This window comes from Pelecanus crispus, chromosome 2 (genome assembly GCF_030463565.1).
Source record: "Pelecanus crispus isolate bPelCri1 chromosome 2, bPelCri1.pri, whole genome shotgun sequence".
Taxonomy (NCBI): Eukaryota; Metazoa; Chordata; class Aves; order Pelecaniformes; family Pelecanidae; genus Pelecanus; species Pelecanus crispus.
Window position 1 is genome coordinate 54364726 of NC_134644.1, and position 27035 is coordinate 54391760.

At 44.0% G+C, this 27035-nt stretch overlaps 1 protein-coding gene across 1 annotated transcript in view; it reads left to right on the forward strand.

The window, feature by feature from the left end:
• The window catches only part of AOAH (acyloxyacyl hydrolase), an 84501-nt gene that overhangs the window by 20678 nt on the left and 36788 nt on the right, over positions 1-27035 (forward strand). The window contains 9 exon segments of the mRNA XM_075705013.1: positions 317-377; positions 1479-1578; positions 11082-11141; positions 17086-17156; positions 19486-19546; positions 20050-20120; positions 21354-21402; positions 21838-21886; positions 23047-23141. Of these exon segments, the coding sequence (XP_075561128.1) occupies positions 317-377; positions 1479-1578; positions 11082-11141; positions 17086-17156; positions 19486-19546; positions 20050-20120; positions 21354-21402; positions 21838-21886; positions 23047-23141 (617 nt within the window).

Genomic DNA, 27035 nt, shown 5'->3' on the forward strand with positions numbered 1-27035 from the left:
ACTGCTTAGAAGATGCTCTGGCATTTTTTTTTCTATCAACTTTTCCATGATGCCATACTCAGAACATTTAACAAATGCTAGTTATCCTTTTTAGTCTTTACCACGTGGCTTGCCTAAAGCCAAAGAAAGGCTTTAGGCAAGGTTAGAAATTCAGGTTTTCCCATTCTCTGGTGCTATACTGAGGTCATAGATTCATACACCTCCCCCTAAGATAAATCATCATTCACCTTAATGGACCAACTCCTGCTGTATTTTGACTGTTATAAAACCAGTTTCACTCTGCTGAATTACTTAAAAAAAAATCTGTGTTTTTTAGAAAACCTGCAAGGTTTTTGTTACGTACTTGCTGAACTTTACGGACCACACATAGCTGAACTGTAAGTATTGCTGTGTCCTCTCAGGTCTTTGCTTAGTTTGTTCTTGACATGTACAGATGTGCTGTCTGACTGAAGTGAGAGGGTTTCATTCTTAAAATCACATTATTATTAAAGCAGAGATGCTTGAGAGTGATTCTGGTTTGGCATTTGGCATAGCTATTCCTGAGTGAATAACTACAGGCTGCCACTGGTAACCATTTTCATACTCCATTTGAATCTCAGATCAGGCCCACCTGATGTAATTACCTTTTGAAATTCAGCTCGTTTGGCTGAGGGAGGAATTTGAATAACCTGTGCATGCGAGACAGTTTCTACAGAGTCACATTACTGTAATACTCGGCTCTTGCTTTCCCTTCTACCTTTAATCAAGCTTTCTAATTGTCAGCCCCTACATGCTCTCAGCCCTGACCTTGATACACACTCCTGGGGAAGCCTACTAAGTAATGTAAGTGATTAAAAAAATAAAATGTAGGTCATTTTATTCCTCTTTGAAAGTTCTTAGTTTAATTAACAGAGCTTTTGCTAGACCTTCTTCCTCCCTAGGGTTTTTATTTGTATTTTTAAAACTAGCCAAGGGACTGCAAAGTGCTTGCAGGACTAAGAAATGTTATAATAAAACATTTTAATTTAACTCCTGATTAGCCCAGAGGTGTGTCACAAAAAGAAAGAAACAATCCTAGCACTTGTGCTTGGTGATTAAAGGTTAAGGATCTTTGAAGGATTTCTGGTTATTGTCTTGAGTTAATGATTGAACGTTCATATGTGCCAAATTGCATATGCATTAACTTTAACCTTTAAATCTTTGTCAGACTTATGATTGATTAAAAACCAGAACAGTCATAATGTATTTGATTCAGGTGCTGCATATAAAGCACGGTGCTTTTTCATCATCCTGGGATCCAATTTTAAATGCTGAGTAGGATGCTGTGGCAGAAAATTGTTAGGACCCAACACTGTACTGAGCAGCGATTACGGGCCACAGTGAAGTGAGCTGAGGTTATTATTTGGCATTGGGAAGATTTAGCTTCCCATGGAAATAGCTTCTACTTTCAAGCACCCAGGAGAACATAATAGTCTTTGTTTTTGCACCATTTCCTTCAGCATAGACAGGGAAATGAATGCCGATGTGGTCTGCCATTCCTTGAAGCTGTGTAAACAGGATCCAGGACAACCGCTTTGTCATCTCTACCCTCCTCCAAAGGTGAGTTGGTTTTCCGCTTTTTTCAAAGATACAGATTGTAGAAGGTCTTTTAGGCTGGAACTGAACAGTACGGAGGCTGCCAGTGCACGTGCATTGTCTGAGAAATAAACTTCAACATTTTGAGCGTGGACACTTTTAGAAAATGTCTGTTTGAATGAAAGGTACATAATGCACTTCAGCTGTGTGGAGCATCAACAACATGGTTGTCGGAGAGTGGGAATTACAGAGCCAAATTCTCTTGTACCAGTCTGAGTCAGAGAAGAAGAGTAGGGAAAATAAAATCTCACTTTCTCCAGACTTTATTGTTAAGCAGTACAATAACCCCAAACCAGATACTCAGCTGAGGTTCATCTATACCACCATGTTACCATGGCATGACAAGTTATCCCCACATTGCCTGGTCTGCTGTGGCAGCCTGTGTAGATGCTAGTTACCCACTGCAAATGCAGGGCTATTTGACTTGGATTAGTCTGCAGTGCAAGAGGTTTAAGCTCACGTGCATAATCTTTTGCCGCAGGCTGGAAACATATTTAGTTACCAACGCTTTTTTGATGTACAGTTACTTGCTACGCCACGGTAACTTGATTGCATGTCCTAGACCTTTCCTACATGGACACATACATACCTACATAGGTGTCTAAACAGATACAGTTTGGTTTGGGATTTTTGGGTTATGGGTTTTTTTTTTTTCCAGTCATCATGCAGCCCCAGTCACACTAAAACCTGTGAGTGATGGTGGTTGCTTGGCAGTGTCAAAAAGCAAGGGATTCACTTAGGCATCTATTTTTGTAAATCTTTTCCCCTGCATCTGGACGGATAAAGACATGTTTATTTTCTAAAGGTTTGCATAAGATGTTTTACACAGGGTCTCATCCAACAGCCATTAAAATCAGTCAGAACCTTTTTATGGGCTTCAGTGAGCTGTGGTTCATCTCCAAGATAGATTTAGTTCTGCCAACTAAGACCTGAGAAACACTTGCCTTCCAAGAATGGCACTAATGTTTGTTTTATAGCAGGTGTGTGTCCCATATGACTACTATGCTCCATGCTATGCCAACATAGAGACACATGGGTGTGCAACCAGGCAGGGGTGAAAGAAGATGAGTGCAGGCAGCAGAGAGGGCCCACACTAATTTGACTGAACCAGGATGTTGCCCAATTTCATCAAATGGGTTCCTTCAAAAATCCTGCGTCTGAACTAGTAAAACAGTTCACGGGTCCTTCCACCCTTCCCCAAGGTATATCAGAGCTACCCTATTGTAAGCTCTCCCTTAATAATTGCCAGGTCTTTACTCATACCACAAACATTCATGAGTCTCCAGCACCTTCTGCCCTGGTAATTGCATGGTTTTTTCCCTCCCCTGCACTTGTACCAGCAGCAGAGACCCTGTCAGTGACTGCGGGGCCTTTTTTTTTTTTTTTTTTAAATTAAGAATCCTGAAAGTAAAGGTGAGAGTACAGCAAAGGCTGGCAGGCTGCCGTAACCCCCAGTGTAGCAGGTCACCCAGGAGGACAGCAGGAGCTGTAGCAATGGTGGCTGCACATGCACTGCGCTGCCAGCCCAAGAGTTGGATTTTCATACGGACTTACTTGCTTGTGTGGGGGAATAAAGAGAAGTAGAAACCACCCTGCACCCTGACTTCTGCCAGTGGCAGACGTGCAAGGTGCCTCTTGGAGTGAAAGAGGATGCAGGCATCAAACTACACTTAGAGAGGGATGGACTCTCCATGGCTGCACAGCAAGCTAGGCTAACGCGTCTGGAGAGAGAGGCTGTTTAAACCGAAGTGGCTCCTGTGCAGGAATTAGACCTGTGGTGAAATGCTTGGCCTAACAACCAGAGGGGACAGGATGCCACTCGTGGGGTTGCTGTCAAATCTTTGGTTAGGTCTTCCCATCTCTCAGAGCAGGTGTGGGACCAAGCTGTTGACTCCTTCCACCTCCAGTGACAGCTCCAGCAACTGCACTTTCTGCAAGGAAAACAACTGAAGATGGGGTTTTTTGGTGCTGTTTTTCAAACAAAATTTGTACTCTCATTTGCATGGCCTGGAGACTGTCCCTCTGAGTGAGTGGCTCAAGCAAAACCTTTCCCTTCCAAGTGGTAGTTAAATCCGTTTCTGCCAAGGTGTATTTGTTTCTCACCAGGAATAAGAGAATAAGGGAACTCTACCAACAAAATGATTTTTCTACCCCAACTGTGCCTTCCTTTTTAGCTTGCCTGGTGCCCTGAGACAGCATGAGGAGGCTGGGGGAGATGGAAGGAGAAGAGCAGTGCTTAGAGTTCATGCTCAACTGCTTGATAAATTGCCCACAGTAACTCTGTGACAAGTCAGACTGAGTAAAGATGAATTATGGGTGAAAAAAATTAATACACACTCAGAGATGCAGATGCATAAAATGCAGTTTACTTCACATTTGCTTCTTTGGTTTGTAATTTGATTGATCACTTCAGTTATATGAGCCTGCAAATGTTGGCTCAGTCCCCTGCCAAGTGTTTGAACAAGACTTTAATACTAATGACTGTTTTGTTCAACTCGATTGATTTTCAGGTACTTTGTTCATTCATTTAGACTTTTGGATGCCCATTTTCCCAGAATTAATATCATATTTGTACTGGTGAAGGGAGTAAAATAAATATAGAGTTACTTGCCCTTATAAGGCAGTATAATGTTCAGGTTTTACTTGCCTTTAAGGTGGCAAATATCAATGTGTAGCTGCTTTTTCAGTCAATAGTTTATTTTGTTCTGTTTCTGTGATGTTGCTCCAGTGAGATCATGTGTCTCGAGGAAGAAAGAGCACCTGCTTCAGAGGCCTTGCAAACTATCTACGTAATGGAGACGCTGCAAGCTGAGTAAATGATACATGCGTTATATTACATACTTCCCTGGTCTCTGACAAATTAGCCCCAATTAATTTTTTTGCCAACCTGCCTGGAGCCATTAGCACTCTGCAATTATTCTAGGAGACTTGGCTCTAATTATGAATAAAAAATATTGCTCCGTTCACACGGAGCATGATGCTCTGAGCGTGGAGCTGGAGGAGGAGGGCATCTAACCTGGGTGAGGGCGGCTCCGTTGCAGGGGCTCCCCGGGGGCCTGGGCGAGGTGGGCTGCCCTGCTGGTGGGCAGTTTCAGGAGCAGACCCTTGATGTTGGTGGAGTAGGGTGGAACGGGCACTCCCAGCTCCTGGATCACCAGCACAGCTGTGCAAGCAGATGTCACTCATAATGGGGTCCTGTAAGCCTCTAATTGCCACCAGTGTCCTGTAGAGCAGAGCCTGGGCCAGGGCTGGAAGTGCAGGTAGATGTGCATGCACAGGGTCTCCCGCTGCGTGTTTCTTGCCCTGTGAGGGGTTCTCCTCTGCCCTTAGTATGTAGGTAGCAACACTGGGGACTCCTTGGAGTCAGGAGGCAAAATAATACGGTGCATCAGAAGTGTAGGCTTACCATAGGTAGCTGAAAACTGGGCAGTATCTAAAGCTGCTGTAATATGCCTTGTGGCTTAAGCTACATCAACAGCAGATACTCTAACACCGGCTGCAGCACCGCTCCAAAATGCTGACAGTGGGTATAGGTATCCAAGCTAGCTGGTTTAGGGTTCCTGGATATTTTTTTAGTCAAAAAGGTTTATCAGCTCACATGGTGGAGGACTTTCTGCACCAGGTCCTGTGATACAGGGATGTTCCTCTAGCGAGCAAAAAGGGCTGAAATAGGGTGAGGGGTTTTTAGGCACTGCCTACCAAGCTCCCCTTCTGGACCCGGAAGCAAGCAGGTTTGCAGGAGATTATTCTCAGCTTGTGTCTAGATTGTTTTAAGCCAGATGGCCTGTTCAGTTAAATGGCAATACTTTAATTGATTTTGTTGGGGCCAGAATAATGGCTCGACCTCAGCTCTGGAGTACTGCTGCTGGCAATCTCTTAAATGCTCTGTGTTGGAAGGAGCTTGTACTCTTCTTTCTGCCTTTCAGAGTCCCTCTTCTACTCCCCATCACTTTTCTGCTCCGGATTATTTAAAGACCTTGTGGCTGCAGATTTTAGCTTAGTCTCCAGTAGAGGATTTTTCTGGGAGTCATCTTACATCAGCAAAAATATACATTTCTATGCTAATGTCATTTTATTTTACCAAAACAAGCTTCATTGCCACAAGCACTCATGCTGGTTCATGTCCCCTCTATCAGGTCTTTCACTGACTTTGTAAAAAGCAAAAGCCACATCCCTCACGGACATTACTGTGGCCAGCCTGCTCTTTGACAAAGTAGGGGCCACCCAATTCTGGCTGGAAAAAAGAAACCCTTTGGGGTTTCATAAAATAAAGATACTCCCACTGTCTTCTCTCATTCCTCTCTCTCTTTCGGTGAAAATGTGAACTGCTTCCCGGGAGTTGAGGCAGAATGAAACTCCAGGGCAGGAGGGCTTCTGCATTCCTGGTAAGAGCAGGCTGCCAGCCAAAGGTGGACCCTGTGACTGGGACCCGTTTCCTTCTTTTGAGAACCACAGGCTGTAAAGCAAGCATCTGGGAGGCAGGCTAGATCCAGGGGGGCAAGATGCCCTCCTTTTAGCCTTTCTTTTTGGAAATAGGTAAAATCTACTGAAATGTGAGTTGTTTCTGCTGTAGTCAGAACTGAGCCCTGAAGAAACAACCTATAGATGAGTGATAGCAAAGGCACAGTTTGCACACTAGTTCTTCTGTTTCACTTGTTTCTCACCATTTCCCCTGCTCCTCTTCATTGGCAGAAAATAAAATGAAAAAAAAAACAACCTCAAAAAAACAATCAACCCCTGTCCTGGTTTCGGCTGGAATAGAGTTAATTTTCTTCCTAGTAGCTGGCATAGTGCTGTGTTTTGGATTTAGGATGAGAAGAATGTTGATAACACACTGATGTTTTTAGTTGTTGCTAAGTACTGCTTATGCTAGTCAAGGACTTTTCAGCTTCCCATGCTCTGCCAGGTGCACAAGAAACTGGGAGGGGGCACAGCCAGAATAGTTGATCCAAACTGACCAAAGGGTTATTCCATACCATATGATGTCATGCTCAGTATATAAACTGGGGGGGGGTTGGCCGGGGAACAGCGATCGCTGCTCGGGAACTGTCTGGGTATGGGTCAGCGGGTGGTGAGCAATTGCATTGTGCATCATTTGCTTTGTATATTATTATTATTATTATCATTATTATATTGTTATTATTATCATTACTATTTTACTTTATTTCAATTATTAAACTATTCTTACCTCAACCCAGGAGTGTTTCTCACTCTTACTCCTCCGATTCTCTCCCCCGTCCCATCGGGGTAGGGGGAGTGAGCGAGCGGCTGCGTGGTGCTTAGTTGCTGGCTGGGGCTAAACCACGACAACCCCAAAAAACCAAACACAACCCCAACCTTCCACCAAATAAACCCAAAGAAAACACGGTGGGATGGGGTTTGCAGGGTGCTGCGTGCAGCTGTGTCATACCCATGGAGAAGCTGCCCCAGGCAGGACCCTTGAAAACAAATCTCGGGTGACCCATGGGCACAGCGGCATTTGGCGTGGGAGGCTGGCAAAAAAAAGTGTGAGGACAAGGAAGCATTGCTCATGGATGCTGACTGTGTTTGGCAGAGGCAAGCTAGAAAAAGTAAATCAAGATGTTTCATCCAGGACACACAGAGTCCAAGCCCAAAAGAAACAAGTGGTGTAAAATGAGCAGAAGTCAGAGTAATTGCTCTGGGAGGAGAGAGGACTGAGTCCGGTTTTGCGTGTTTTAGATCTAGGCTTGCAGGGCAAGTCCCTATTTTGCGTCCAGAGCACGTATCATTTGGTTTGGTTGTCCTGTGCAATTGTAAATATTCCCCCTTCAGCCTCTACAGGATGAAAGGTGGCAGTTTTAGAACAAATCCCAGTTTTGCCAGTGCTGTTTAGCAAGCTTTGCAATGTTTTGGTACCTTGGTATGTGTACTCCTGGTAAAAGGATGATGAAAATGAGTTAGAAGGGAAACTTGGAGTGTTTTGTAAATATCTGCTCTCCTGGGAAAGAGCTGGCTAACAAGGGTGATAAATGAGAGAGAATTAGACCTGGTTCGTGTGTTCGTTTATGATGAGAAATAGATCTGTTTGCAAAAAAAATCATTACTGAGAATACACGGGCTCTGTGGAGACCATTGAAAGAAGGCAGTGAATGAAATCCCAGTGACCGCCCTGCCCTCAGCCGCATCCATGCTGTGGATATCTTCTGTGTGCTGGGAGGCAGGGCGGTGCCGATTTGGGTGGATGGGGCTGGCTGCTCCCCAGGACCTCTGCACACCCTCTGGGCAGCGGCTGCGAGTTCATCCCTCAGCTCCTAGGCAGCCCCTTCCTCGCTAGTGTTTTCATGCCATGGGAAGGACAGGAGGCTGCTTGCTAGCTGAGCTTCATCAAGGGAGGTTGTATGGGCTGCATGGCCTTCGGTGGCAGGCTTGACATGCTGGTGTCAACCAGGGGTGACAGGTGACCCATGAAACCAAGAGTGTTTTCTCCCGGATGGGTTTTTCAGCTGCCAGTCCTCCACAGCCCACCCTGGAGTCCTGGCTGAAGTAACTTCTGCAGCAGGAGAAGATCTCATCCTTAGCATTTCAGTGAGAGCATTTTCTGCACGTTGGGGCAATTCAGCCTTTCCTCCCTTTGTTTTCTGCTTTCTGCGTGCAGTATTGCTGTAGCTGTCTGAAGCATGCATTTCTCATGCTCTGCTGCTGAGATCAAGAAAGGTCTCTCTTCCCCTGCCCAGCAGAAAGGGATTGATAAATCCTACCTCTCTGGAAATTTTTCATCTATCACTCAATTTTAAGCCATTTTCCTCATCTGTCTCTCAAGTTACTTTATTGCAGAAATTAGAGCAGCTGGGAACATACAACATAACTATGGCAAATGCAAGATGCATGTTTGGGTTTGGGGACAGCAGTTGCCCAGGGGGAAGAAACTAGGAAACAGTGACTTGGCTCATTCCTAGCATCTCTCATCTATTTGTGACATACCCAGATTTTTATAAGACTATAGACGCAATGAATTAAACATATATTAAGCACATATATTAACAAGACACATATATTAAAAACCAATAACTTAGAAGTCTGTGTTCCTTGCTGCTTACGCTTATCCCTTTATATTGTTCACTATAAATTTTTGACCCTTGAATATCACGGTTAATTAATTTGCTTTGATCACTGCCTAAATCAATTAAAATGACATGCTAAATTTTATCCCCAGTAAAAAAATGTTGGTAATGGTTGCTTTAAATGCAAATATATGCTGCTTTAATATTCCAAGCTGGCATGCCCGCTGTTCAGTAAGATGCCATCACTGGAGGGTTATTTTCTTTTTTTCCAAATGCTTTAATACTACCACTTGGCAAAGCATACTTTTTCCCTCCCATGTTGAGTTCCTGTAGCTCTAGCCAGAAAAATGTAAACTTGTGCTGAACTTTATCTTTAGACCTGGTTGGTGTTAAGCTGGCATTTATGTCCTTAGGCTGGGCCGTAGGAGGGATTGACGGTAGGTCATTGTTGGACAGAACAGTTTGGCCTCGCTAACAATTTTGATCAGAAACAAAGTGCTAACATGTTTGTGATACACCAGATTTTTCTCTCCATTTGAAACGCTTTCAAAAGTAATTGATTTTTATCTCCTTTTTTATTTATTTATTTTTTTACTGATCCTCAAAGCCTACAGAACAAAAGCAGTTATTCTTTCTGAAAGAGGGCAAATGGGCAGTATTTTCAGCCACCTTCATGCTGAATGCTGAGGGGAAGGACAGAGACCATCACACAGATACTGCGTCATAGATATGACTGTTTGCAAAGGTGGCCTAATAAATGGAGGACAACAGATGGGAATTACCATCAGTGAGGTGGAAGAATATTGTCTAAAAGTGAAAATGGAGCAGCTGGGGAGGGGAGCACACTGGTGTTACCCTGCCAAAAGCATAATGCTTTTGCCTGACGTCTGCACCCGAGTCTGCAACCTGAGCTCATCTCAGGGGCACTCAGCAACTGGCTTTCTTATGAGCAAATTAATACAAAATTAAATCACCCTGCCAGACCCCTGTGACTGTCTCGGGGTTTTTTTATTTTTTTCTAAATTGAAGTTGTGAGATCTTCTTTTCCTACAGGAAGATGTGGCTGAATTTAGAAAATGCTGTTCATCAGAGTTGTTAAATAGTTGTTAAACATTTTGGACTGCATGAGCTTATCTGGGGCATCTTGTCACCTCCTTGACTGGGAAGAGTCCTTGTGGCAGGAAAACCAGTGTGGTCCTTCTATGCTGTGGTGTGGGACAAATTTCTTAAGACCAGGGGTAGACGCTTAACAACACGGTGCAGAAACAATCCCTGCTTACTCCCCATGCCTCAGCATTTAGCCAGGCAGGACACAGAGCTGTGGACCGGGTAGCCTGCAAAAATGTCTTCGCTGAGGTTTCTGCAATGGCAGAGCCTTGAGGAAGGCTTGAGAGCAGGACCTTGGCAGGGCTTGGCAGTTCCTGGCTGTGGTAGGCAGCCGTCGGTGTGCGTTCGACCACAGCCATGCTGCACCACGCATGGCACATCCGTCCTGCTGCCAGCAGTGCTGGTCCCTGGCTGTCACTCACACTCACAGACAGAGCCCCTTGCACAAACTTTCCTCTCCTCCTTTGAGGAGTATGTGTGTAAAGGGATTTGAGGAATTTTTGGGGTATCACCAGTAGTTGACTTCTTTGTAACCCATGGCCTTATGATGGCCAACCTGTTCTCCTTTGATAAGGATGCCTTTCCAAGGTGTTTTCTTGCAATGGTTCTCCCGCTCTTCCTTTCTATTTAGGTATAAGTATCCTCATTGTGGAGGAATCCCAAAATGCTTCGTCACCACAAGTTTGCATAGACCCAACAGAAAAACAATCTTGCCACTGTCAGCGAGAACTTGCCCTCCAGGGCAGGTATTTGCAGAATAGAAAGCTAACCTTCCTAGATCTTATGCAGGAGATTTGCCTTCCAAACTCTATTCCCTGCTTTGTACCTTCCCATGCACCAGCCGTTCCCCTGCTGGGGTGAACCTCAGCTGAGCATAACCCTTATCTGTGCAAGACCAGATGTGTCCTCTGTACCCTTCCACAGCAAGCCAGACTGATGTTGCACACATAACCCTCTTTTGGCCATCTAATGGATGAGCTGTTCTTCAGCAGGAGTCACTGGAGAAGTCTGTCCTCTGCAGCTCACGTACTGCAGTCAGGATATGAATCTCAGTTCTTCAAATGATCTGGACTTTTCCTGAGGAAATAAATGATGCCCTGGAGCAAAATAAATGAACTCTTGCAACTGGAGTTTCGTATGGGGTGATTGGATAATTGATTGTTAGTCCAATAAAAAGTAACTGATGATGAGTTTGTGGACTCGTACATCATTTTTATGCTGTGACTGATATATTTTAAAAAGTAAAAAAAGGTAGGAAATGGGGAGAAAAATTGGTAGGATACTGTGAGGCTGATCTGGGGTTTTTTTTTTATTATTATTTTGTTCTTGCTCTCCTAGGTGGGGCTGAGTACTGCAATAAGAAAAGCAAAAAGGATTATGAAGACTTCCAAGGATCTGGTAAGAAATCGGTGGCATTTGAGTGTTTTATACTGTACTTGCATTTTATCAGGAGTGAGTCCTCGTTTATTTTCCCTGATTGTGAAGCTGCCTGATGAGCACTGAATTGAATGCTGACTCACTCCTACCTGGTATAGGATCTGCTCTATCACGTGACACCAGTAAGGAGAGGGAGATAATAGAGAGGAAATAGGAAAGTATGGGGAGAGCAGAAAAAAAACTCATGAAAAATGCAGACTGCTTGTTGAGTAGGGATAACTGTCTATATCGATCCAAGACATAAATTTATATCTGAAATTCATGCAGCAGCTGAGGATCTCATCTGTGAACTCCACAGTTTAGCTTCACACTGAGACGCTTGCTTGTACTAGCCCAACTCTCCTTTAGTGGGGCAGCTAGCCTTAAAACAAAACACAAGCAAATACAGATTTTGTTTAGATTTTTTTACAAAAGCAGGAATTTCCCACTGAGCCTTGCCCTGTGTTTTTCCATCCAGAGAAGCTTCTTTCCTTCCTTCAAACTACTTGCAGTGTTTATTATTGCTCCTCCTTGTTTCATGCTTCTTCCTTGTCCTTTATCATCACTGCCTTGCCCTTGTAGCCTTTTGTAGGAGGGAGCTTCATGAACCGAGCCACTGCCTTAGAGCACAGTGACTGCACTTTGGGGTTGTCTGAAACTGAAGCAATGGCCTGAATGCAAATTCTGCATATTTTTCCTTTATTTGTGAGAGGCTGCCTTTGCGTCTTAAACTTGAAAACTGGGATTTGAAATATTTCCGCTTCCACCAGTTTTCAGATTTATAGAGGATCTCTAAAGGATAGCAGAGAAGGGAAGGGCAGCTTTTATTCTGCTGGGTTCACTTACATGAGTCAGCTCAGCCATAGAGTTTGCTTCCAGTTGTCTTCAGGCACTTAATGCAGAGCAAATGTTTTTGCTGTTTGTGAAGAGATTATTGATACTGCTTCTTTCTGAATCCTCACTGTGATGCTACTCACAAAAGTGAAAATTGAGGTGCCTAATTAGCCTTTGGGCAATTGCCAAATTGCAAAGCCAGGGAAATAAACAATGCGCTGGAGAGATGGGTCTCAGCTCCTGCAGAACAGCAACCAGCAGGATCTTATTCATTTTCTTTCCTATTCAGTGCTGTGCTACTGATGGCCTGAGATTTCTGCTCAGATTACATGAAATTTCTAATCCCCTTTCCCTGGCTACAAGTCCCCACGTTAACACCTGCAGGGAGATGCTCTGAGTCAAGGAGGTCCTCTCTGTTGGCCAGAGCCCGGGCGCAGCTGCGGGGATGAAGAGGGATCAGCGTACAAGTGCTGCCCCTTGGGACACAGGGCTCCTTTGCTCCCTCACGCGTGCTTCTACCCTTGGCATATCAGGCTGCGCCCCTTGCATGGCCGGCCCCATCTGGCCTTCGTGGGCCAGGCATGCCACGTCCTTTTGGGCTCTCCTGGGTAGGGAGGCGTGGTTGGCATCAATCTTTGGGGGCAATGGGGTCCCTTTCCAGCTTGCCTCTACTCTCCCATATCCTCAAAGCTGCTTAATGCTCCAATACCTTTCTCAATCTCCATCTCAATGCCTTTGGCCCCTTCCTGCTCCTAGCTGCCCATTTACCAGCAGGAACAACAAGCAAACTGTGCCCAGGCTAGAAGCAGCAAGGTCATAGTTAGGTTTCTCCAGTTGGTGTATTTCTAAACCTACATAACTGCACAATACAAGGCCAGCTCAAATTAAATCAAGTATCATGTGGTTGGTTGGGCCTCTCCTGCAGTTATTCCTAGCATGTTCTCTGTAATGACTGAAACTTATTTTAAAGCTAGAAAATTAAAACCAGCAATGTTTCTAGAGGCATTACTGTATCTCACAACTTCCCCTTCACACCAATTGCAGTTAATTTCATTTCAAATCCAGAAAAACAATGCAGTACGAAACACAAAGGAAGATCTCCAGGAGAGAGCACAGTGTGTATGCTTGCATAAGCCCCATATCCCAGAGCTGCAGCATGTGATGAGATAGTAAGAAAATCACCTGCACATTCTCAATGCTGCCAAATTATGGTCTGTTCACCTACCCAGGCAGATACACATGCCAGTGAGCAAGGGCCAAAGCAGCTGAGGAGCTCTTGCTTCTTGGGGAGAGGGTTGCCTAGCTGAGTGTGTGGGTGAGGATCCAGAAACGCCCTGTCTGTGGTAGGACATCTCTGCATCCACACCAGTGGAGAGAGAAGAACATTCACCTGGCCACTTTTATGCTCCGGCTCATGCTGAACAAAAACATCAAGTTATATCTGCTCATTCTTCTCATATCTGCTATTTTGGTTGCTTTTGCCCCATTGCATGTTTGGGGAAAGCTTTCTGAAGAGGTTCTTGCAAGTTAGCTGTTCCCGTCTTTGCTTGGCAGCTGTGTGTGACTGTGCATAAAAAAGAGGTGTGATTATGGCTGTTGGTAATGAGAATGAGAGGTCTGTCTGACTCCCAGGAGTTCGTATTTACTGGGCATTTCTTAGAATCATTGTGGGTTTGGGAAAAAGAAAAGGTATTTTCCAGATGTAGACATGCAATGAAAGTGGCTACAACCCAAAAAAAAATCTAATAAATGTCTTCATTCATTAAAAGTAGTGAGCCATCTGTGAGCAACTGGCTTAACCAAACACCAACAAGCATTAGGGGCTTATTATTATTCTTTTTTGTAAAACCAATTAAAATGATTATGGAAATGTCATTAGGGAATGTTAACAGGCAATGAATAAAATATTGGTGTTATCAATCACTGTGAGCACCTCTAGTGCTAACTTTTCTTATGGGTGGAGAAGACACTAAGAGGCATCTCTGAGCAATAGCAGTGAAAGAATAACAAACACAGCCATGGCTGTGGCGTTTAATGAGAACAAGACCCATGTGTACAATCCTGTCACGACTACGTGGTCCCTGCAAGTAACAGCCTGGCAGCGGGAGAAGTGGGAAGCCACAGAGGGAGCCAAAAGGGAATTGCAAGGCAGAGGGGGGCATGAACCAGTCTCTTGCCCACCCACTCACGTTACACAGGGGCAAGTAACCCATCCCCTCCCCAAAACACATACTGCAATCGTAGCCTGGCTCTGCTGGGAAGGACCCTGTAGTGCCTGCTCACCTGTGCTCGCACACTCTCTCACACATGCAAAGGTTATCCCTTTTTTTAACCCTGTGCTCCTTGCTGCCTTTTGAGAGTAGCCCAAGACACCCTCAAAGAACAGATGAGCTGCTCTCTTGCACACCCCCAAGCAGAGCCAAAGGATTAGGTCTGGACCTCACTGTCGCACATGCTGTGGGGATGTGTAGGCTGGGGAGCTGGAGGCTGCTGTGCTCCAGGATGCTGCTGCAGTTAGTCCTCAAAGCCCAACTCAACATCATCCATACCACTTCCGGGCCACCCTCATGCCAACTGTTTCCACCAAAGTTAGGCAGTCTGCTGGGGCTGCAGGATAGTCTTCCTTTGAAACTAATGGAGCTCCGGTCGGCAACAATTTTCAAATGACTAGCTGAGAAAAAGGCAGGAAAGACTTTATTCTACTTACAGCAAAGGGTAAACCTTAAACGCACCCTGTGAGCAGAATGAAAGGAGGTTTGGTTTATTTATTTATTTCTTGCAAGCCCTGTAGTTGTCTTTCTGGTGCAGTTTCGGCTCTGGATGCTTTAACTTCAAAGGCGCTGCATGCTGTGACTTAGGCTGAAGTGAAAAGCTGACAGCTCAAACGAAGACACTGCAAATCTTAGCCTGATGGAAAGCTTTAAGAGCCTCTAGTGCTTTTGTAGGCAGCACTGAGATTAGCCCTATATGGAGGAGGTGGGGGAATTAGTCTCTTTCCTCTTTCCAGGAAGGCGTACATAGGTTTGCAAAGCTCTTTGAGAAAAGCTGGCATCCTGCTTGTGTGCCTCGCGCTCCCTGCCTATCTGGCCATATATGCGTATGCCCACACAGAGAGCAAAGAGGTCTGCGTCCCTGCCGTGCTGCAGGACATAGCCCTGAGGCAGCCACGCTGGCAGGGAGATTAAATACAGGGATACGGATGGATGGGGAAGAGCATGGGGCAGCTGGAACTGCAACAGTGGGACCAGGTTGGTCTTTTGGTGCATGGAAAGTCCCCACTCCCTGCTGCTTTTGGCCATTTCTATCCACTTCTTTTGCAGTTGTGTTCTGGTTTCTCCTTTGACTGCACCAACACCCCCTCCACCTCATGGTCCCCTCCAAGCAGGTACAACTCCGGCCTTGTCATTTAAGTGTGTTGGACAGAGCTGAAGAGAGTTAATTAGTACGTGTGTTGGAGAGGCGGGGGTTTGCAGGCTTCTTGTCTCTTGTCCCCCTGACTTTCCTCCTTTTTTTCTCCTTTGATTTCTCTACTGCATCCTTCAGAAAGTGCACTGTCATGGCTCTACCTCCAGCACTGCAGGGCTCCCCCACAAGGCACCACTCTTGTTCGTCTTCACCTTGCTGCTCAATCACTTCAGCCACCGGTGCAAATGTTAGCTGCCATGTTTGTACCAGGGACTCTCTCCCAGCCCTCCTCTCCACATTGAGATCCTGGCCATGACATATTGCTGTGGCTGATCTCCTGCTCTGGACAGTGAGAGACTCTCATCTCCATTACCGCTTGTTACTTGTCCAAGCAAACACCTTCCTTCCTTCCCTGGAGCTGCAGGGCAATGCCGTACGCACTGCTGCACCGCTGCTCCACTGCCCTGCTGTGCTGCCTCAAAGTTCTCCTTCGTCACTCAGAACTTTATATTCTGGGGTTACTGCCCCTTGTGGCGATTAACAGCTTTTCATTGTCCTCTCCTGAGCTGTATCCAACCTTTATCTTCTGTTTTATCTTAGAGTTGGGTTGTAATCTCATTAGGGCAACACCATCTTTTTTTTTTTTTTTTTTTTGTGTGTCTATAAAGTGTGTAACACAATGGACTTCATCCAAGGATAGAGCTCTTAAACGCTATGGCAATATAAATACCTTTCTTTGCATAAAGTTACAACTATGTCCATCTGCTCATCTGCTCCATATTTACATGCTGAATGCAGCCTTAGTGAATACAGTTAATTAGACTGTGCACCAACTAGCCCTCCATATTTATAGACCACCTGAATGCCCTCGGTGTTTAAAGACCACCTGAGCTTACAGTGAAGCCACATTAGCAGGATGTTTTGGGGTTGATCACCGATGCAGCACAATGTTACCGTAACTTGAGCATTCATTAGCAAGGTCTCTTTCAGCTTCTGAAGCTTTCTGGTTACCTGGGACCTCAACTGGATTGGCCCATGGTTATCATCTACCAATGTTGAAAGAGTTTATCCTGCAGCAGCTGTATTTTACAGCTTGCAGGTCTAGCCAAGATAAAGTCTAGTTATGAGATTTCCAGGTAAAAATCTCATTAAAAAATCAAGGGCATTCTATGCACATACTGGATCCTCCAGTTTCTCCTCTCTTTGGGATTGTTCCTGACCTTCGGCTTATACACCCCTCGTATATACCCTTATACTCCCCAAGCGTGCAGAAACCAGCCTCATGGCCCACAAGGTGTTGCTTTCAGTAGTTTCATACTAAGTGTCAGATACCGTCGTGTTTATCAAACATGAGAACAGTAATTTTTACAAAGAGTGAAAAAAATAACTCTGGTACCTGAGAGGAGACAGTTTCACAGGAGCTTCTTCCTTCCTTTTCAATTTTACAGCTCTTTGAAAGCAAGAGTGGTTGGTTTATATAAGGTTCAGTGGAAATCCTTAAGTTTACTGCTGTGTCAGGTCTAAATCCTCTGGCAGTAGCATCCTTAATGGAGTCATTGGAGTTTTTAGATGTTTCTAGGCAGAAAATACATGATTTAGCTCTGGACTTTACTGACACTGAATATCCCAAGCCACACCGCCTCTGTGAACTAATGCATCCATCTTCTTTTATTTTCTTCCTCTCCAGAAAAGTTTCACGGGGTTCTCAAGTATATGTGCATTTCCTCTTCTGGCTAACCTGTGTGAGAAGATTAAATAGTATGTATAAAGTTTTCAGTTTTCAGTTAACCAGAAACAGAAAATACGTTTACATTTGTTTCTTTCAAAGGAGAAAAATCATCCTCAGCTTCACAAAGCTTCCTGTACTTTAGTTCTGTTGGTTTCCATCATAAAACCACTGTCCAGGTAGCAGAGAGGGAGGTTGCACAGAGTTCAGGTAAGTAAGAGTCCTCAGAGGGTTCCCGGTGCTTTTTCAATACTTAAAATATTTGCATAATTTTAGCAGGTCACAGAGGTCAAATATATGACACACTCAAAGATATGACACGTCCAAGAGGGACACAATTTTCTCCTGAGGTTTCCTGAGCCTAGGAGACTTCTCCATTTCATTTGCTCACCCAACTGTGGTGCCAATGGCTCAGCACAGGAAGGCCACCAGCACCTATATAGTTCTGTGAGGAGGATGAATTAAGTGGCAGTTGCAAAGTGTAGGAGAATGTCAAGGTATTTAAGAAAGCCAGGTGGATGGCGGACAGGAAAACCAACTTGTGGCAGTGCTAACTTTGAGTCATTTTCTGAGAAAGGCTGTGGACATCAGCTGGGCTATTACTCCTAAGGCTTATTTGTCAATGTACTCCAATGAGCTGGAGGAGTCATCAAGCAAATCTAAGAATAAATTAGTATTATCAGCAGTATATTTTGACTGATTTGACTGCCAAGACTAACTTGCTCACCTATTTCTTCTCATATAATTGAAACTGCAAATACCAGGAGTTTATTGGGAATGGATTGATTAACATGAAACATCTTGTAAGTGCCTTTGAAATATAAGTCAGGACATATAATCAGAGTTTGAGCCCTGTGAGTGCAGACAGTAGAAGCAGGAATCAAATTGTGTATCATACATTGGATCGAATGTGTTCAACTCTTCTGATCTCTTTCTCTCATGCACTCTCTCACTCCTTTTTTTTCTTTCTTCTTTCTGTAGCTACAAAAAACATGTTTAGCAGTTGGACTTTTTTAGCTGGTCTGGATCTGTGCCAGTTCCTTGCAATTGGACCTTACTGCAGAGAAGCAGCCCAAAGCAGCACACGGAAATTACTGATTACAGACAGAATAAGGATTACAAGCCCCACCAGGAGTGCATGTCACCTGTCTCCTCTGTATTTTTTTTTATCCTGATGCTCATGCAGTCTGAGGAATCCACCCTCATTGCACCTATTTGCTCTCTGAGCCAGGTTCAACATCTCTTATGCATTCAAGAGGTTGGAAAAACTCAGAAAGAAAACTTTCCAAGCAAAGGCTGATTAGCATGTCACTCAAAGAGTGCTGCCCGCTGGGCCAAATTTGAAAGGCTGCTCAATGTAGGTGAGCTAAGCTGTGTCCCGTACCCAAAGAAGGGTACTACGCTTAGGCAGCACCATGTGAAAGCTAGCATGTGTCCAAGCTAAAAAAGGAAGGGGCACAGATCTGACACCATTATTTTAACACCTGCTTCAGGTACTGCTAAAACCTATAGGGTTGCTGGAAAGAAAAGTCACAATGGAAAAAAAAAAGATGTAATTTTCAAAGGTGAATGTAATTAAGCACTGTGGGGGACTACTGAGGGCTCAGGTCTCCATTGCTCAATTCAAGGTAAAATATTTTTCTTGGATATGTTTGAGCATGGACAGAAGGTCGTGGGACTAGATACAGAAATTTCAAGATGAGACTCTGACCCTCAGTTAAAGCATAAGCCCACCTGTGAATTCAGTGTGTATGGTCCTTCTTCATATTAAATCCACTTTTACCCTATAAAATAAGCTGCTTTTTTGTTTTGTTTTGTTTTGTTTTTTTCACGTACCTGCAGCTTGGTATGCAAACTGCAAGTCTTCTAGACTGAACACAACAGGAGAGAGATGGTGTAGACTTGAGGGATGAATATGAGAAAGGGTATTTGCCATTTGTTTTTCACAGAAGGAGGAGGTTAGTCTCCATCAGCATAAGTTCCCATTCTGCAGCTCTTTCCCAGGTGGAAGGACTTCTGCCAGGCTGAGTGTAGTATTTCTTTCCAAAAATGATAGTTACTTTTACCACAGATTTGTTGTCCTAGTTTGTTTTAGAGACTGAAGGTTCAACACTGCGGCCATACACAAGTCCATTAGCCTCACCTCCAGAGCTCAGTCAGCAGGTATTGAATGAAATCAGAATTTGCTCCTTTGGACAGAATCACTTTGCTGAAGTACAAGCACAGAGCTAAAATTGAATATGGAGCTGCGAACGACATGCCAGCTATTATCTATTCTATACACTTTACTGTGGTTTTTTCTTTCTGAATAGGTTCTCTTCCATATGTCAACACTGTATTTGTTGGTTTTGTTTTTTACAGTGTCATAAGAAATAAACTGCCTTTTGAAGATATTGATGGAGATAAATTTAGTACTTTCCCGGTAAGCAAAGCATTTCCTTTGGTACAGTAATCCCTTGATAATGAGAATGTCTATGGGATTCATCCTACTTTCTGCAAAGACTTATTCATTCGTGTGAAAATAGGTATAGGATTGAAGTGAATGGAGGATTTTTGTCATAAAAGGTGGTGTTTTTCTGGATGAAAAAACAATCATTCATTTATGCCACCTGGGGAGATGCACACATAAAGCTGTGCTCCCTGCAGAAGCAAATTGCTCTGCTGCTGAGTGGTCTGTTTACTGGATTAATAAGAGGTGAAGTAAAGTCATATAAAAAACCAAATCAAATCGCCAGCCTGTCTTATTTCTGCACCAAAGTGGGCAAGGTGTCATTTATTAAAGCTTAGCAAAGGGACTCTGGAGTACAAGCCATTTACTGGGTTTTACTCCTACACCTTGAGTTAGATTCTCATTTTAGATATTTTAAATTAAAAGTGCAAGAGTAACAATGAGCATCCTATCTGTGTGCTTCTCCTGGCTTTCAGACGTTGAGAGGCTATCACTGGCGAGGCAGAGACTGCAACGACAAAAACACCACCGTGTACCCTGGCAGACGGTAAAGCTTTTAATTGTTTTAAAGGCTTCCTAATAATTGTGGCTTCTTGAAGAACAAACTCCATATTTGGTTTTGGCCATACTCTAAGTCAGCACGTCACTGCTCATTGCTTGATTTCACTGTGGTGGAGATGAGAGGGGATGATCGAGACCAGGGATGAGGCACATTAGCGTGATGGGTAGTTCACAGGTTTCTTTCCTTCCTCTGAAGCACCTGCAGCCAAAATTGGTCAGACAGACCAAAGGTGGGGAGGGAAACGAAGCCGCTGAGGCTTGCAAGCCTTATGCCACTTGAGCTAATACGGGCTGTGCCTACTTTAGGGAGCAGCAGGGCGGGAGGGCAAAACAGTAGTGCTTGTGGCTGGCTGCTGAGCTCCAGCATCCAATCCTCATGTTATGTTGGTGAAATGTAGAGCTAAATATGTGCCCTTCTAAGTGAATATCTTCTAGGTGAATACCTCCCAGCTGCCTGAGCATGGACTTCCATGCACGCTTGAAATGCAGAGCACAGCCAGTTGTAACAGCGTGGCCTTGAACAAGGTCCCCTGCTTTTGCTATTTTACTCTGTGCTCAAAATATTCTTTGAAAAATAGAGCTCTCCTCTACCATGGGTTTCTTAAGAAGTTGTTAACCAGGACCGTTTTTAAAGCCTGGGCATTAACCGGCTTGTGACTAGATAAACTGAGTTTAAGGATGTGGGCTTGGAAGAATTACGTGCCACCAGCCTGGGCAGCACACCTGCATTAGCAGAAATGGGGTTACAGAGTCCGTGCGTATTGCCGGACTGAATAGATGGAGTCACCTTGTAAAAGGGATCTGAGCTAATTGTACTGTGTTAAGGGCCAGAGCAAATCCTCATTACACGGCACTGAATTTGGAGTGAGGGGCTTGGTGGATTTCAATGAACACTTAAAAGCAAGGAAAAGGGCAGGGAAAAAGAGTCTGCCTTCTGCAAAAATCATCCCCATTCACTTTGCCTAAATGAATATGCAGACTAAAACGGTAAGTTTCATGCAGCAACTTCCAGTATCAACTTTAAATTAATATTGCATTTTGCTAGGAAAAATTGCCTCTTCTGGATTCAAAGGGAGAAAAAAAACACCTTTCTGTGCAGAAGGGAATTTCTAATTATTATATATTCTCAGTGAAAAATGGCACAAAGGATCTGATTTCCTCAAAAACCCCTTTTGCTTTATTTTCTGTAACACTGTATATCCTTTTGTAACCGTTTTAGTCCTGATAATTGGGATGTGAAAAGTGACTCTAACTGCAATGGCATATGGGTAAGTAAATGAAGTTACATTCTATACTTCCTTCCTGATTGCTGCTTCTCTTTTTCTTCCTTTTGAATTAGTCTGCAAATGCTTCTTTTTTATTTATTCTGGTTTATTAACTGATTTGGATTACTCCTATTTATTTACTGCCTTTGATATTCCAAGTAATAAAACTATTTATTAAAAAATAAGAAAACATAGGAGAAGCAGTTAGGAGTGAAGGTTGTTTATTGATGCTTATGATTATTTAAATTATAGCTATTATAATTAATTTAAATGTATGTATACTTATTAAAGTAATGTAATGGAAAGCATCACTATTATGATGCAGTGCTTCCTGCGGGCAAACATTCAAGAAGAACTGAATTCTCAGCCTCTGTTTTGCACTGCCATTTTTCAGGTGCTAGATAGATACTATCATTTGCCCCTTCTCTCCTCCAACAGGGCGTGGATCCAAAAGATGGAATTCCCTACGAGGAGAAATTCTGCAAAGGTAAATCTTTACAGTCAATACAAGAAACAATGTGCCTTTTGTATTAATTTCATAAATATTTTAATATTTTCACGGTCATTGCCAATGTAGGGGAAAGACACCAGGCTTTACAACTTCATGAGAAAGGCAAAATGGCAAAATAATTTTTTTTTTTTTTTTTTATCTTGAGAATGGGGAAAGATGAAACGTGAAAAGCACAGGCTGCTGGTAATTTTCTGTTAAAAGCCACCTCAGTTATTAAATTGAAATGCATAGATCGGGGCAGCAGCAAACACAGATGTCACCTCTGCATCTTCTGTGGTGCCTGAAGCCTAACCCAGAGGGATGGCCTTGGGATTCAGGAGAGCAGTTTAACATCTGCGTTTGTCCAGTTTGACCCATTGCCATAAATACCGGCAATTATGCTGATACTTTTCCAGAGAAGGCCTTAAAAAGGTGAAGTAATGGCATCAGCTGATCTCCCTGACAGCAAAGCGGGTGCCTGCGTATACACACACGCACAAATAACACCCTTACTAAACAGCTGTGAGTACAGCTGCTGCTCACCTTGCCTTACATTTAAATCAGCATCCTGGGGATGAAACATTGCCTGGCAAGACTTTTCAACATTTTAGATGAAAGGCAATCTACAAATGCTAAGTAACATTAATTATAAACCAGCCAGATTGTTCTAGCAGAAATACTCATATGAGTAGCACATTCACCACCCAGTTCTGTTATAAGGAGCTTTGAGCAATTTCCTGAGTAATCCGATTTCCTTAAATGTTTAAGTACTTTTTAATGCATATTCTATGGGTAGTAAAAATAAATGTTGGCTGCACAGCAGAGCCTCTGCTGAAATAACACATCCATCCTTGAATACAACCAGGACTTTTCCTGATTAGCAGGACTTCTCCCTGTTTTTCATGCCCAGTCCCCCATGCCCAGTCCCTGGTTGTTTCTCTAGGGTTGTTGGCACATGCCTGATAGCCAGTTTTTGCTGCAGATGGAGTGAAAATCCCATTGCAGGGTCTGAGCATTTCAGCCACGTGAAGAGTGGTGTAGCCAGTCACCCTGTGACTCCATCAGCTGCCATTGCTGTTGCTCTTTAAGCGTTGCTCTCCATGCTCTGTTTTCGTTTGCTCTTCCTGATCATGCGACTAACAAAATACATTCATTAGGTGCGGGCTCACAAGGGGTCGTGCTGTTGGGAGACTCAGCTGGCGCTCACTTCCACATCCCTCCCGAGTGGATGACTGTCACGCAGATGTCAGCGGTGAGGAACCACGTTCGGGTTGCCAAAACCACTACAGCACTGGTTGCCGTTTGCTTCCTCCCCTGTGCCGCAGGTTTCCAAAGGGAAACAAGTGCAAAATGCCTCATTGCGCTGAAATTCATAGTTACGGTCTCACGTGTGTCAGTCCCCTCCCGCGGCTTCTGTTCTAAAGATAGGAAAGCATAGCCCTGTGCTACTTCTGCTCCTCCGACATCTGTGCAATTGGGTCGGGGAAGAGTTTGGCTTTGGTGGCCCAGTGCTGTGCCAGAGACACAAACCAGGACATCTGGCTTTCCACGCACGTGCCCGCAGCTCGAGGAGACCCGTGCTGTCTGTGGGATCAGTCCCGCCGTTAGCGAGCTGGTTGGTACGGCTCCTTGCTGTGCAAGTGTTGCAGAAGTGACGCTGCTGACAGTCAGTGAGCTTCTGGTTTAGGCATCTGGCTTTGAAATGACGTGTGCTTGATTGTTTTCCTTCATCTGTGGCATATGTGAAATAGGTCTAGTAACTCGAGTGTTCAGGCTCTGAGACTTGTTGAACAAATGCGTCTGCAGGTGTTCGAGGGTCATCCAAGGGTTTATAATGGACTTGTCCTAAAGGGAGGAGCTTCTGTAGCAACCGTAAAATATCACTACCACACTGATGTCTATCTTTGGGCAGTATCCCAACATTTCCCATTTTCAAACAACAACAAAATGCGCCTGACTGTGAATTATGCTGAGCCTCAGCTGTTGCAGTTCACTGGTGTGGAATGAAATAATTGAGGGGAAAAGATCATGCCAGCAAACTGCAATTGGGGGGTGGAAATAAATGTGCAGGTATGCTCCTGTCGTTTGCTGTTGGCTCCTGTCCCGAGCCAGTGTCAATCCCTAGCCAGGGAGGGCTGTGCGTTGTCCTTCTCTGCACAAGGGTCTGTTGCACGAGGGTGAGTAGATCGTCATTGCCCACCTTCCCTGGGGAAAACCTGCTACTCCTCCACTGGCCTCTGTAGAAGAAGGATATGGACATTTTCTGGAGAACAATACTTTTTCCAAAATGTCAGTAGTTACAGTGCTGTTGGAGGTCTGAGAGTTTCATGTATTTTCCCACCTTTGGTCCCAGAGCCGAGCTGATTTAAATGTGGCAGATTAGCAGTTGTTTTTCTTTGTTAAACATTTATGAGCAACAATTAGATGAGTGACACTGATGACAGAGCTGATGATGAGCATAATAAATTAGCACTAATGATAATTGAGATTATCTTGTCTAATAACGATGGTAATGATACTGATGGTGATGATGATTCTGGCAGTAACGCTGGTAGCAGAGCCATGTAGGCTATGTTAGACTATGTCAGCATTTTATTATCACTGTAACGGAGGTTTAGAAAGCATTTCTCTTGCTTGAAGCTTGCTGGTCCACTAGCTGGGTGGGTCAAGGGCTGATAATGGCATGCAGAAGCAGAAGCTTCAAGGTCGGGAGCCGGAGTGCAGATTATAAAGTGAGTTTTGATGGCACCTAGTTACTGTCTGATGGGTGTAGAGCAACTTGCACAGGAAGGGAACTGGTGCTCTCTGTGTAAGGCCCAACAAATACATGCTTTCAGTGCTCAACTCCATCTGGCCAACGTGTGGGGAAGATCAAGGACTGGTTGGAAAGGGAGAAATGGGCTGCTTTCCTTTGCAGAAAGGGTGACTCCAGGTTAGAGCTAGTGCCCTGCACTGGGGCAAGGAGGGCAAAGAGAGATGTGTTCACTCTGGCCTTTCATAGTCACTCCACCCACAGTATATAAAATAAAAGGAGTTAAGACATTACTGGAATTGGAGAAGCTAAATACAGTATCTGAGTAAGTAAAAAAGAAACCTGGACTTCACATGCAGACCCAGAGCCGCCGCAAGCCAGTCCCAGGAGAGATGTCTCTCATGCACCAGTACAAGGCACCAGTTCTGAGCCCAGTAAGAAAGGGATGCATTAAGGTATTGCTTAAAATACCACTTATTGGAGCTAGCAGAAGGTGGTAAAAGAGGATAGTATAGACAACCTTACGTCCCTTCAGACACTGGGCACCCCAAGCTGGGCAGCATCAGACAAACCTCTGACAGGGGTATGGCACAGTATGTTGGTAATGTAGAGGAACTTGGAAAAGTTGGTTATAGCTACCCAGGACATAGCAGGGCTGGGCTAATTGCCTTGCAAGAAATGTAGCCCTCCTACAGCTGGCTGAGCTCTACAGTACTGCTCTGCACAGCCACCCAGGTGTCTGGGGTACGTGAGATTTGGGATAGGAAAGAACAGGTTCTTTTCTAGGACCATTTGCAAGCTTTCCTACCGACCTGGAAAAAATACAGCGGTTAAATATTAAAGCAGAGATACAGAGAGTTCAGTCATATAAAAAAAACTAGTATCTGTGTTTAAACTCTAGCAGTAGTAAAAAGTTATTTAATTTGCAGGTCACCTTAAGTAAGAAAGTTGTCACCTGAGCACAAAAGTGCTAGCAAAACAATTTCTGAGATAATTCAGACTTTGTCACTGCTTCTTCCTCTTTCTTGTTCTCTATGTCTTGCTTTCTGTGTGTAGCATGGCAATAGCAGCAATTTATCTGCCTCGGGGTCGTGAAGGTTCAATACTGTTGTCTCTTGATGTGTAGTATTAAATACCACTGGCAAATATCCTTCATCTGTAGGTTTCATTAATAAATTAACTAGCTTCAATCCTTTTTCAGTGCAATGCCTTCCTCAAGGAGAATTTCTAAGCACATACAGGGATGGTTTTGTGACAGAGAGGGTGCAGAGAGTCTATGTCCTAATTTCACAGAAAACAACTTTAATCTGGGACCATAGCAAGAATTTGAAGCTAGGGCTCTCATTAGCCTTGTGTACCTGCTGTTCCCCTGTGCTGTCAAACACAAGACACTTTGGTTTGATTCTGCCAAAATTTCTTTGATAAGACACATAGAAAAATTAGTTTATCAAATGGTTTTCTCTACAGTCAATACTAGAGTCAGTTCAAAGCTTTAATTTCCATTTCAATGGAATCTCAACCCTCTACATGGAATTCCAAATAGGACTTCCCCCCCAGACCCCGTCCAGGATTTTTATCATGTGTACGAGGAAAAAGTTGTGTGCCTGTTAATGCAGATTTATTAAGTGCATTATTTTAGTACTTTAATGTTTTTCTATATTTTTCCATATCTATTTTATATACTTTATATATTTCTTATATATCCTTATTTATTTATTATTTATCCTTATACATGTTCACATATAAAAGTGTTTACATATACAAGTGTAAAGTAAAATTTACACTTGGTAACTATGCTGTGGGCCTTTCTGTTAATCAGCACCACATCAGTGGCAGCTGTTAATTCCTGTTTTAAAGCTAATTAGGTGGGGAAATAATTTTTCAGGAGCGATGCTAAGAATTTAGTTAAGAGGCTCGGCAGAGTGGTTGCTTTCCCTGATTATGCTTCGCATAGTCTACCATGCAAAGGGGCAGTAATGATGAGTGAGGGAAGAAAGAGAATGTGAATGAGAAATTTCCTCACTGAAGCAGGCTCAGGATGTCGTTTGGGTAACCGGATGATTAGCACGGGGGTGACCAGATGGGTATTTGGGCTGATCAGCTTTGGAATTCAGATACCCGCACCATCATCTCAAAGACTGTTGTTGGGAAGCTGTCATATACTGGTTTTTGGATTTCCTGGTCTAATCAGGAGCTTACTGCCCTCTTAGCATTGGCCTATCACAGGGTAATAACCCCTGTGTAATTCAGTGCAGGGGGGACATGCTCCTGTCATATGTCCCATGTCAAGGAACGCATCAAGTTGCATCATTCACTTGTCCCATGTCAAGTCCCCTAGTGCCCTCCTGGTCTTCCTGCATTGTGACCAAATGCAGAGACCTGAATCATATTCCT